The 12,540-nt window shown below is 49.2% G+C and overlaps 1 protein-coding gene across 4 annotated transcripts in view; it reads left to right on the top strand.

Moving 5' to 3' along the window:
* LOC128837563 (melanopsin-like) overlaps positions 1 to 12,540 on the top strand; it is a 78,955-nt gene that overhangs the window by 8,330 nt on the left and 58,085 nt on the right. For 3 of the 4 annotated variants that reach the window (XR_008444981.1, XM_054028782.1, XM_054028785.1), the window contains exon 2: positions 5,278 to 5,423. The exons of the other annotated variant lie outside the window; for it this stretch is intronic. Coding sequence is in view for 2 of the 3 variants with exons in the window: in XM_054028782.1 (XP_053884757.1) it covers positions 5,313 to 5,423 (111 nt within the window). In the remaining variant the exon portion in view is untranslated. The remainder of the gene's footprint in view (positions 1 to 5,277; positions 5,424 to 12,540) is intronic. 4 annotated transcript variants of the gene reach the window in all.

Below are 12,540 nucleotides of genomic sequence, written 5' to 3' on the forward strand. Positions count from 1 at the left end.
GACAATGGATCGTGTGGTGTGTCCTGGATGGAAGCTGGAGGCATGTAGGTAAGTGTAGCGGTCAGTAGGTTTCCGGTATAGGGTGGTCTTGATGTGACCATCGCTTATTAGCACAGTAGTGTCCAGGAAATGGACCGCTTGTGTGGATTGATCTAGGCTGAGGTTGATGGTGGGATGGAAATTATTGAAATCATGGTGAAATTCCTCAAAGGGCTTCTTTTCCATGGGTCCAGATGATGAAGATGTCATCAATGTAGCGCAAGTAGAGTAGGGGCGTTAGGGGACAAGAGCTAAGGAAGCGTTGTTCTAAGTCAGCCATAAAAATGTTGGCATATTGTGGGGCCATGCGGGTACCCATAGCAGTGCCGCTGACTTGAAGGTATATATTGTCCCCAAATGTGAAACAGTTGTGGGTGAGGACAAAATCACAAAGTTCAGCCACCAGGTTAGCTGTGACATTATCAGGGATACTGTTCCTGATAGCTTGTAGTCCATCTTTGTGTGGAATATTGGTGTAGAGGGCTTCTACGTCCATAGTGGCTGGGAATGGCTGAGCCATTACAAACATTGACTCTATCTCCCCTTGTAAGTATTCTCACACTTCTTATCACACTGTCTGTACTCGGCTAGCTTGATTATCACTTCAAAAGTTTTTTTTTCTCTTAATTAATTGGCCTCTCAGAGTTGGTAAGACAACTCCCACCCGTTTATGCTCTCTGTATGTGTGCATATATATCTCCTCATTATATGTTCCATTCTATATGCATCCGAAGAAGTGGGCTGTAGTCCACGAAAGCTTATGCTCTAATAAATTTGTTAGTCTCTAAGGTGCCACAAGTACTCCTGTTCTACTTTCTATACTGTTAGCTTTTTTAATTTCAAAGAAATTTGCCGTGTTTCACTGAAACACTTGTTTATTCTCCATAAAACTCTTTCTCCCCATGGCAATGCAAAATAATCTGTTTGCATCAAGGCATGACCTAGACCTTCAAATTGTTAATTACAAATTCACCCTAGAGGTCCTTTTGTCTTCTGGAGGAGAACAGTTTTGAAATTTAAATATATAAACTAAAAACAAATAACTGTGTGTGTTCTTCTCAGATTAAAATCCTATATAAATTTGCATATAAATAAGCATGGTTCATCTCCTGACAAATTGCTGATTCAGCCTTCTAGACTGATAACAATTATCCACTGCTGCTGGAGCATCCATTGACCTTAAACCAAAGGTTACTTGGACAGTATGCTATTTAGCCTAAGACCATACAAAGTTTTATATATATAAAAATCACTTAGAGACAGATTTTCAAAGGCATTTAGGCATCTAAATATGCAGATAGGTGCCTAGGCGGGTTAGGCATCTAACCCCACTAAACTCAAAAAGAATTAGGCACTTAACCTGCTTAGGCACTTAGAAAAATCCCACCTGTCTGCATCTTTAGGCACCTAAATACCTTTGGAAAATCTGGCCCTTAATGCCTACAGAATTAAAGCCACAGTGAGAGAAACTGCTACAAGAATGACCCTTCTGCCAGGTGGTGTCAGCAGCAACAAGGGGTGGGTTAAGTGTGTAGGGTTTCCTCTGAACATTACAAAACAGAATTAGCTCGTGCCTCCACCCAGAAACCTGGGGAAACTAAACACCACTCCTGGACACATGTGAGTCCCATTACTTCCCCACTTGTAAGCAGTGAGTCTATGGATAAGAAGACAGAACTTTTATTAAGAGAAGGAAGACAGCATTAATTTGGGAAACACAGCAACAGTTATTCAAAATTATACAAACAGTAAGTAAACACCCGCCCCATAGTATCTTTGGCAGTAGTCCTTTGTCTCAGTTTCCCTCCTTGCAGTGTGAAAGTCCAATGGATGAATGTCCCTTTAACATGCCGTTTCTCCCTTCCCTGCGCTGCCTCCCATTCATGGTTTGTTGTCCCAGGTCAGCAACATCCCAGAGTCCAGGGGTGTATTCAAGTGGGTTCATCTCCTGCCCCTGAGGGAGAGTGATGGTTGAGTGGTGCCTCTGTCGCCGCCATCTCTATAGCTGTTGCCTTTGCAGCATGCTGCTGCTGCCGCTGCCACTGCTCACTGTTGTCTATTCTGAGGTTCCATCACCTTTTCCAGTCCTTAGTGATTTCAGCTCTTTGTCATTTAACTGGGTACTGGAGAACATCACTGATGCCTCTTCTGAGTTGTCTTTCACTGCAATGCTGTCCCCACACCAGATCTAAGGCTAAGTCTACACTACGCACCTTTTAGCAACACAGCTGTGCCACTAAAAGGTGGGCCATGTAGCTGCTCTCTGTTGGCAGGAGAGCGCTCTCCTGCCGACAAAATAAATCCACCCCCAACGAAAGGCAGTAGCTTTGTCGGTGGGAGAGCTCTCCTGCTGACAAAGCACTGTTCACACTGGCGCTTTTCGTGGGTAAAACTTTTGTCATTCGAGGGGGTGTCTTTTTCACACTCCTAAACAACAAAAGTTTTACCGACGAAAGTGCAGTATAGACAAAGCCTAAGGCTTAGGGACCAGCTTATCAGTGATTTCAGCTCCAGTGATCACTGAGACGAAACAAGGACTCGCAACTGAGTCTCATCAGCTCTGGCTTTAAACATTAGAGGGGAGGATCAAATGGCATCTAAGAGAGTGTTTGCAACCAGGTAAGAACACCTGTCTCCACCCCCTCTAACTTTTTCTTGGATTTGGCATAACTACACCCATTGAGTGAGTGAGATTAAATTTAGGGTGACTCCCTAATGAGTGAGATTAAATTTAGGGTGACTCACTTTGGGTATATTATGTACCGTCCTGCTGGCCTTTAGTCATACAATAAGGATAACAACATTTCATTACCCTTTGCATGACTTAAGTGAATTTTAACCCCAAAACAGTCAAAAATGATATATTTGGCAAGCAAGCATGTCTACGTATCTAGGCAGAATAGGCGTCTATTCAAATATGGTCGGCCCTGAGTCCTTTTCCCCCAATTCATCAGTAGATGGCAGGGGAAAGCTCATTGAGACCACTGGTTTACACAGGTTAAATGGAACAAGACATAATTCTTCCTATAAAACTGTAATTCCATCTCTGGGTTTTGGTAGCATTAACATATCGATCTATCTATACAGCACCTTCAATCAGTGTAGTGCCTGAAAGCTTTAACAAATGTATTAAAGTGAACATACACAATTCTTTGGTTTTCCCCTCCATTATCCAGACAGTACACCGGGGTTTTTTTTGTTTATGGTGATGGGGTACAATGGGCAAGATAGGCCAGAGAAAGATCATTTTTCTCTGAAGGCTCTGAGGTTGGTTGTCATTCTGATCTCACCTGAAAGTGAGTTCCACAGTCCTGAGCCTGTTGCCCAGGGAATTCTGTTTCCTGGTCACACAAGTTTCATTCTTGAAGGTAACAGTTCCTTTGTTCCAGTGGAATGGAGTTGTCATGGGAGGTCATGATCATGATGCTTTGTGAGGCAGATCCTCCGGTAACTTGGACCAATCACCTGGAGAGCTATAAAGAATGAAACTTTTTGTCTGATGTGGTGTTCATTTGGAGCCAGTGCAGAGGTGGAAATGCTCTTGGGGGTCTTTTGTTATGCAAATGGGCTGCTGTGTTCGAACCCATTGGAGCGTTGTTCAGGTCAGTGGTGTCATCCCTAGATTTACATTACAATAGTGAAGTGCTTAAACTCATAAATGCATGGACACCATGACCAAGTTCAAATCCACCAGAATATGCCACCGTTTCCTCGGCAGTGATAGGTAGAAAAGAACATTTTTTTGTAGCCATGGCTTTCTGGGTTATCCAAAATTGGTAAGAAGTTCAGTATGTTAGTAAATATTCACTTTTATGATTTTCCTATGTTAAGCTCTCATAATTTTCTATATGCTAACCAAAAGCCTTGTTATTTTGTGTATCTATATATTTATTGCCCTATATGTATTTCAACTAAAAAGTTTTGTCCTTCAATTGAGCCTAATGGGTGAAGAGAAAATGAACTCAATAATGGAACGTGTGAAATCTTTTAACCCCTGTTTTTACCCTTACTTTACTAATATAGTCTAGGTGTCCAGGGAAAAGACCCTTCAAAGTGTCTATAAAAGAATGTTATAAATATAACAAGAGGATTGATAAGGAATATGTGTTATTGCCCATGGTTTCTGTAATGGATGAAATAATTACCTATTGAAAGATGCTTTTAACTCATTCAAAATTGTTGGTTGTCACAGCTGTTATTAATAATGACCGGATTATAATTCCTTTGATTTTATCCATCATGTAACCTAAAGATATCATAAAATAAATTCCATCAGTCATTAGAACTTATGGTAACATTTTTATGAATCACCAGCTAAGGCTAGGGCTTTTCTTGGTGCCAAAAAAAGCTGAAGTCTAGTGAACAAGCCAAAGAAACAGAAAAATCAAATGGCTTGGGACAAATATATTTCAGTCCATATTATGTCTTGATTGGATTTGTTTGTTATATTGGCATACAGTCTGGTTTCTTTTGACAGTATTGTGACGGGGCACTATTAGTAGCACCCTTGTCATTGATGTTGCTGCAGAAGGTGCAGGCTTAGCTATGAGCAATTAAACACTTTCTGTTGGTGGATTATGATCACCTGGGTGGTAATCACTGGGCTAATGATTTAATTGGGGAGATATAAGTGGAAGGAACAGGAAGTAGGGAACTGAGAAGGAAAGCTCAGAGGGTGAGCCTCAGCTGAGGAGTGAGGGCTGCGTGGAAGCATCCTTTTGCTGCAAGCTTGCATTACACAATGTTGCTTTGTAACAAAAGAGTAAATACATGCTTGGTGAAAGGGTGACAGCCTAGTGTGTGTTTGTGACCATGCAAACTGGCCAGGCAATGAAGTACACTGGGTAGCAACAGAGGCGCCCTGTGACACATACATTAACATCTTCTAGCACTAAAATATTGTAAACTTCTGAATTTACTTGGTACATTGAATATATAGGTAGTATTTGAAGTCACATAGCATAGGAAAATCTCCAAGTTCCCCACTTGAAGGAGCCATGATTCAGCCCAGGTTATACAGATACAATGCCTATCTCAATGGAGCACTATGATAATTCAGATAATAATAATATAAAGGTACAAGTTTAAAATAATGGGATATTCTTTTAATGTTGGGAGGGTTTTAGACTATTTTTTTTTCTTCTGATACCAGAGATTTTCCATGTATAACCTGCAATTTCTTATTTCACAAAATGATCACTCTACATTTATTCTCATCACTCTATATTAACCCAACAGTGTTGTCTTCCTCAAAAGTTCTTAAGTAATTGAACATGGCACTTGGATTTGAGGGTATATCTCCTGCATTTGAAGTTTGTTGTTATAGTGATAGTTCTGGATGGGAACATCATCAAGGACCTTGGAAAATATATTCTGTTTATGATGTAAGTATGTACTCCACCTCTGGGGCAGCCTTGATCCCCAAGCATAGTAGAGTCCTTCCTCCAAGTGGCTCTGTGGTCCACCTTACGACCAATGGGCCCTGGGTTCTTGGGGCCCAGTGCCTCTACCTACTGGCTGCAGACATAAGCAAACAACTCCTGTGGCCTCTAGGACATTACTGTTAACGAGGAGAGGAAATCAAGGCCCGACAGATAAGGATAAACAACATTTTATTCCCAGAAAGGAGAGGGGTAAATTAAAAGAAAGGAAAGAGGACAGGCAAAGGAATTAATGATGTAGCAAACAGATGAATAAGCAACCAGTCCTATAGCAATAATTGGACACGAAATGCCCATAAACTAAGTAAAATAACAAAAAATGCCCCCCACATCTTCCTACAAGCTGTAGTTGTCTGGTGGAGATGTAGGTCAATCGGAAGGACTATTGTCCTTCACTGGGAAGCCAGTTGCTTTCTTTTTTGGCTGGAGTGGGTCCTTAACTTCCCTGGCTGTCTCCTGGCTCCTGCTGCAGGACAGACCTACAAGGTTGCCTACCCCTGTGATACAACAAAGGTTTGCAGTACCAGTGGGAGCACCCTAGGCACTTAGTAGCACAAGCCCCACTGACTTGCAATGAAATGTAGGTTCCTAAGTCACTTAAGCACTTTTAACATTTTACCCTTAGTTTGAAGTTCCTATTAAATGTCTTAAGTTTAATGGCAGAATTTACCTTTAGTTAAGATTTTTCAATGGGAAACCAGCTCTTTCTTCCATTAACTTGGCACTTATTAATACTCCGCTTCTTTATGCCTTGAAAAGTCATAGAAAAAGTGAACCTTCTCTCTAAACTTTGGTGCTTTAACTTGAAAAGGTCTGTTGGTAAATTAGCATGTCTCACTTTCCAGAAGTGTTGCTATAGGGTGTTTGCTCTTACAGGATGCTAAAGCATGTATTCATTTAACGTGAAAACAATCTATACAGAAATTCCAAGAGAAAATCCCAAAGATTTTGTACAGCAGCAGGATGCAGCATCTCTTTTCCTGGTGTAAGAACACTTCTGTAAAAGAAAACATGGAGGATAGAGAGAAGCAATCATAATAATAGTTAGCATTATTTATATGATGTTAGAGTTGATCAGGTCTGTCAGAGTACACAACTCTGCTCTCGTATATGCATCTGAAAGTAATATCAGATACAAAAAGACTAGAAATCCAATGTTGCGTGTTATGAGGGAAATGCCCTAGCTTCCATCTCACGGGCCTGGTCCTGTTGCCATAGAAGTCAATGAGAGTTTTGGTAATGGGAGTTGGATTGGGCCCCCAATTCAGTCAAATATAGATAGCAATGGATAGTATTGTGTTTCTAATTTGGCTTGAGTTATTACTTTCAGACTCTGTTCCTATGCTTATCATTTTTGCTGTGTGTTGGGTTAGGTTTTGATGAGTGAGTTAAAAAATATACGCAAAGTTGCTTCAAGATGAAGGAAGACTTTCTATAAGTTTGTGCTGACCACGAAAGTGCATCTTAGATTATGTCTATTTGGATTCTTTGGATGTTTTATGTACAATTTCTTTGAGCTGGATGGGTGCATGTGACATGCCAAAAAGTAAATGTTTGATCATTTAAATTGTTTTTATTTGTAATATAAAATAACACTTCAATGGGGTTGTATTCTTGAAAATTGGCTAGGAAATGTGCTAATTCCATTTTCCCCACAAAATCTGTACTCCAAGTCTGTCACCTATAGGGTTACCATATTTTGTGCCTCCCAAAGGAGGACACTCCACGGGGGCCCGGCCCCGCCCCCAGCCCCGCCCCAACTCCGCCCCCTCCCCAAAGTCTCCGCCCCCTCCCCTGCTTCCCGCGAACATTTGAGTCGCGGGAAGCCTGAAGCAGGTAAGGGGGAGTGTGGGGGGAGGAGGCGCGGTCCAGGCTGTCCCCGGCCCTGGGGTGCCGGCCCCGGCCCACCACTCCCGGCCCGGCCTGGCACCGCCGGCCCGGCCCCCGAGTCCCCGGCCCGGCTGGCGCCCCCGATCCCCCCGCCGGAGCCCCCGGCCCTGCCAACCCGACCGGCCCCGGCCCCGCAGGAGGCCCCGGCCCGGCCGACCCGACCCGACCGGCCCCGGCCCCGCCGGAGGCCCCGGCCCGGCCGACCCGACCCGGCCCCGCCGGAGGCCCCGGCCCGGCCGACCCGACCCGGCCCCGCCGGAGGCCCCGGCCCGGCCGACCCGGCCCCGCCGGAGGCCCCGGCCCGGCCGACCCGACCCGACCGGCCCCGCCGGAGGCCCCGACCCGACCCAACCTGGCCCCACCGGAGGCTCCGGCCCGGCCGACCCGACCCGCCGGAGGCCCCGGCCCGGCCGACCCGACCCGACCGACCCAACCCGACCGGCCCCGCCGGAGGCCCCGGCCCGGCCGACCCGACCCGCCGGAGGCCCCGGCCCGGCCGACCCGACCCGGCCCCGCCGGAGGCCCCGGCCCGGCCGACCCGACCCGGCCCCGCCGGAGGCCCCGGCCCGGCCGACCCGACCGGCCCCGCCGGAGGCCCCGGCCCGGCCGACCCAGCCCGACCGGCCCCGGCCCCGCCGGAGGCCCCGGCCCGGCCGACCCGACCCGGCCCCGCTGGAGGCCCTGGCCCCGCCGGAGGCCCTGGCCCGGCCGACCCGACCCGACCGGCCCCGCCAGAGGCCCCGACCCGGCCCGGCCGACCCAGCCCGACCGGACCCGGCCCCGCCGGAGGCCCCGGCCCGGCCCCGCCGGAGGCCCCGGCCCGGCCGACCCAACCCGACCGGCCCCGCCGGAGGCCCCGGCCCGGCCGACCCGACCCAACCCGGCCCCGCCGACCCGACCCAACCCGGCCCCGCCGGAGGCCCCGGCCCGGCCGACCCGACCCAACCCGGCCCCGCCGGAGGCCCCGGCCCGGCCGACCCGACCCAACCCGGCCCCGCCGGAGGCCCCGGCCCGGCCGACCCGACCCGACCGGCCCCGCCGGAGGCCCCGACCCGACCGGCCCGACCCGACCCGGCCCCGCCGGAGGCCCCGACCCGACCCGGCCCCGCCGGAGGCCCCGGCCCGACCCAACCCGACCGGCCCCGCCGGAGGCCCCGGCCCGGCCGACCCGACCCAACCCAGCCCCGCCGGAGGCCCCGGCCCGGCCGACCCGACCCGACCGGCCCCGCCGGAGGCCCCGGCCCGGCCGACCCGACCGGCCCCGCCGGAGGCCCCGACCCGACCGGCCCGACCCGACCGGCCCCGCCGGAGGCCCCGACCCGACCCGGCCCCGCCGGAGGCCCCGGCCCGGCCGACCCGACCCGGCCCCGCCGGAGGCCCTGGCCCCGCCGGAGGCCCCAGCCCGGCCGACCCGACCCGACCGGCCCCGCCGGAGGCCCCGGCCCGGCCGACCCGACCCGCCGGAGGCCCCGGCCCGGCCGACCCGACCCGGCCCCGCCGGAGGCCCTGGCCCCGCCGGAGGCCCCAGCCCGGCCGACCCGACCCGACCGGCCCCGCCGGAGGCCCCGGCCCGGCCGACCCAGCCCGACCGGCCCCGGCCCCGCTGGAGGCCCCGGCCCGGCCGACCCGACCCAACCGGCCCCGCCGGAGGCCCCAGCCCGGCCGACCGGACCCAACCCGGTCCCGCCGGAGGCCCCGGCCCGGCCGACCGGACCCAACCCGGCCCCGCCGGAGGCCCCGGCACGGCCGACCCGACCCGGCCCCGCCGGAGGCCCTGGCCCCGCAGAGGCCCCGGCCCGGCCGACCCAGCCCGACCGGACCCGGCCCCGCCGGAGGCCCCGGCCCGGCCCCGCCGGAGGCCCCGGCCCGGCCGACCCGACCCGACCGGCCCCGCCGGAGGCCCCGGCCCGGCCGACCCGACCCAACCCGGCCCCGCCGGAGGCCCCGGCCCGGCCGACCCGACCCAACCCGGCCCCGCCGGAGGCCCCGGCCCGGCCGACCCGACCCAACCCGGCCCCGCCGGAGGCCCCGGCCGACCCGACCCGGCCCCGCCGGAGCCCCCGAGCGCCCAGCCCCGGAGCCCCCGGCCAGGCACCGCACCGCGGGCCCGGCCCGAGCCCCCGGCCCGATCCCCGAGCACCCGCACCGCCGGCCGGCATGTCCCGATTTTCCCGGACATGTCCGGCTTTTTGGGCTTTCCCCCCGGACGGGGATTTGGAGCCCAAAAAGCCGGACATGTCCGGGAAAATCCGGACGTATGGTAACCCTAGTCACCTATGTTAGACCCCACATGCATAAATTCCCTCTACCACATTTCTTACATGCTTGTCCATCTGTGTATATCTACTTTGAGAAATGGAACATCCAGTTAACCAGAGCAGTCAAAGTGCTTTGCATTGAAAACCAGCTGCAAAGGAAGGCCATATGGTCCTAGTCAGCTTGACCCTGTCCACTATGGTGTATAATAATCTTTGAAACTCTGCCCAACAATAACCTGTGTGCATATTCTTAAATAGTGCAGGCGCGATTTAGGGAAATGCACATTTTGTTACCAATTTCATTTACTGAATAGGCATAAACTTTTATCAAATATAGGGAAGATGGAAAAATACATGTACAGTGTAAAAGGTCCTCTTTCTTATCCTGCTCAACAGAAAATATCTTCTGTGTACTTTAGAGTCTTAGCATTGGTCACTTAAAAAAAATGGCAGTATAGAATTGTGTTTGTCTCAATGATTTCCAGATAAACTATGGTTACTTGGAAAAAACATTTATTTTTCCCTAATTGCCAGCATCAGAAAGTCCACTTGGGATTTGCAAATAAATCTGAGTTAATTCTTTCTCACATACCATCACCAATGATAAAGGCTCTGCAGGTCAGATCAGGCTCTCAAGTAGCATCTGTGGCACCATATTGCTTTCAGCTGGTTACTACAGGTGTAATGGCTGTATAATTGGAACTTAATAAAGAATGCTATCGTCATGCCTCTACCGAGTAGTATCAAATGTCGGGGCCTTACAAGTCAGTTTCTGGCTGGAGGAGAAATCAGTTGTGCAAGACTGAGTATATTCTTAGTGTAACTTGGTTTTTTACACATATACACAAGTCTGGAAAAAGAAGTGGTCACAAACAGCATGCAAACAATCCTCTCTTTCAGAACTCTCAGACAAACACGAATGCTCAGTTCTCCGGGAGCAACTCTGCCTCAAGAACTGATTATAGTTACAGAGATTAAGGCAGAAAGCAAACGCCGTAGCTGCTTCCTAAAGGAACCACAACAGAACAAACAACACAGCATTTCTTCCAAGACTAAAAACTTGCTCATATGCTAAGAAAAATAACTTGTAAGGCCATGTCTGGACATCCCTGTCATAACACTGCTGATAATGTGCAAGGAGGAGGAGAATCCAAATCATTCTCCTATCTGTGCTGACTTTTCAGGAATAATAGAAGTAAAACATATTTTTATCACTGTCAGCAGATATAATTCTGAATGCACCCAGAAAGCAGATCTGATGCCATTTTTATATAATTTTCAGAGTAGAATTTGCACTTTACAGCTCTGTTAGACAAACTTCAGAGGCATGAAAGTATGCATGTGGAAAAATTAGACAGTTTTATAACAGACAAAACAAAATGATAAACTTCACCAATCATTACATTTTCATTTTTATTGATTAGTCCTGTGAACTGTGAAGTCTTCATGTGAATCACATTTAAAGCTGTCAAGTCCTATTAATTGCAAAACAACTGAATTTAGTAATTTTCCCTCCCCACATTGAGTCATGAGTCTGGGTATGCAGGGAACTTGGGGTTACTGATAGGTGATGTTGAGGATATAACTGGTTTATTCCTAAGGCATTGTCAATTTTTTTAGATTGTATGTTTGTTTTGGGGAATAGTTAATCCACTGTTGCTCTTTGTTAGATTCTCTTAGACCCACATGCATTCTCCTGTCAATATATAAAGGAATTTGAGATCCTTTATATATTGTAACACAAATACAGAGGAACTGGAAGAAAATGTAAATTAAAGTGGGGTTATAGCCACTTTTTCATAGAGAAGAAATTGCCATGATAAACATAAAATCATAACAATGAGTGACCAAATTAACTGTGCCCCTGAGGCTGCTCTAACCTGTGCTGTAGAGGTGGTGGTGGATAGGGGAGAGTGGAGCATGTTATTTCAGTCCTTGCAGCAGCTCAGAATCTGGGAGGCACAAAAATGGTTTAAGGCTGCCTTTGTCCCCCCAGCCCTCGGGATGAGTCTTCTGTGCTGTGCCGCTCAGGAGTCACAAAACAGAATCTGTCCCTAATTAAGTTGTGAATCCCAAAGCCAAACATAGAGTACCTTTTTCATTGCTGTGGAGGTTCAGTTACAGCCCAAGAGCATGTACTCTGGCATAAAAAGTCTATGTTGTATAACAAGAAAAAAAAGCCTCAGATGATTTTGAAAGCTTCTCAACTTCTTTGTTTTTTCCACAGTCAATATGGGCAGTTAACGGGATTTTTTAACTGTTTAAGATTTCTGCTCAGAAACCCAATCAAATCCAAAAGAGAAGCCACAAATCCACTCACCACTTCTGTCTTTTAGAAAAAATCTCCAGTACCCACTGTCCTCATTTTCTGTCCAATCCTGCAAGGTTCTTAGTGTGTCTTGAAAGTTTCTGAGCAACCTAGTTTTCTATCATGGCCAAGGAGCACTGAGGTTGCTCAGGAACTAACAGCAGGAACCCACACGTTGCGGAGTTGGACTAAATCCTCTTATAGATCCATAAGAGGACCATCACTCAATTTATGTCTGCAACGTGGATCAATATCGGCCTGGGTCTGGACCATATGGCGGGCATGGCGTTTCTGCTCATCCTTGCTAATGGGTTAGTTGTACAATACAGTACCTGCTCATTGGCTGTATAATAAGTTATAACTTAACAGCTCTCATTTTTCAGTTCAGAAGGTGGAGAAAGCTACTAGGAGAGAGGCTGTTTTACTAAACAAACTAAGGAAATACAGCCTAGATGATAGTGATAGTGGCAGTAATGGGAACGTCAGAATTATTTAAAGAGCTTGTACTGACACAAGCATGGCTACAGGTGCTGTTTTTCCTCTTTTCTTCTAGTTTTTACATGTAGAGTTCTCAGTACCGTCCGTCAAGAGGACTGGGAGGAAT

The sequence above is a fragment of the Malaclemys terrapin genome, chromosome 5 (genome assembly GCF_027887155.1).
Source record: "Malaclemys terrapin pileata isolate rMalTer1 chromosome 5, rMalTer1.hap1, whole genome shotgun sequence".
Classification (NCBI taxonomy): domain Eukaryota; kingdom Metazoa; phylum Chordata; order Testudines; family Emydidae; genus Malaclemys; species Malaclemys terrapin.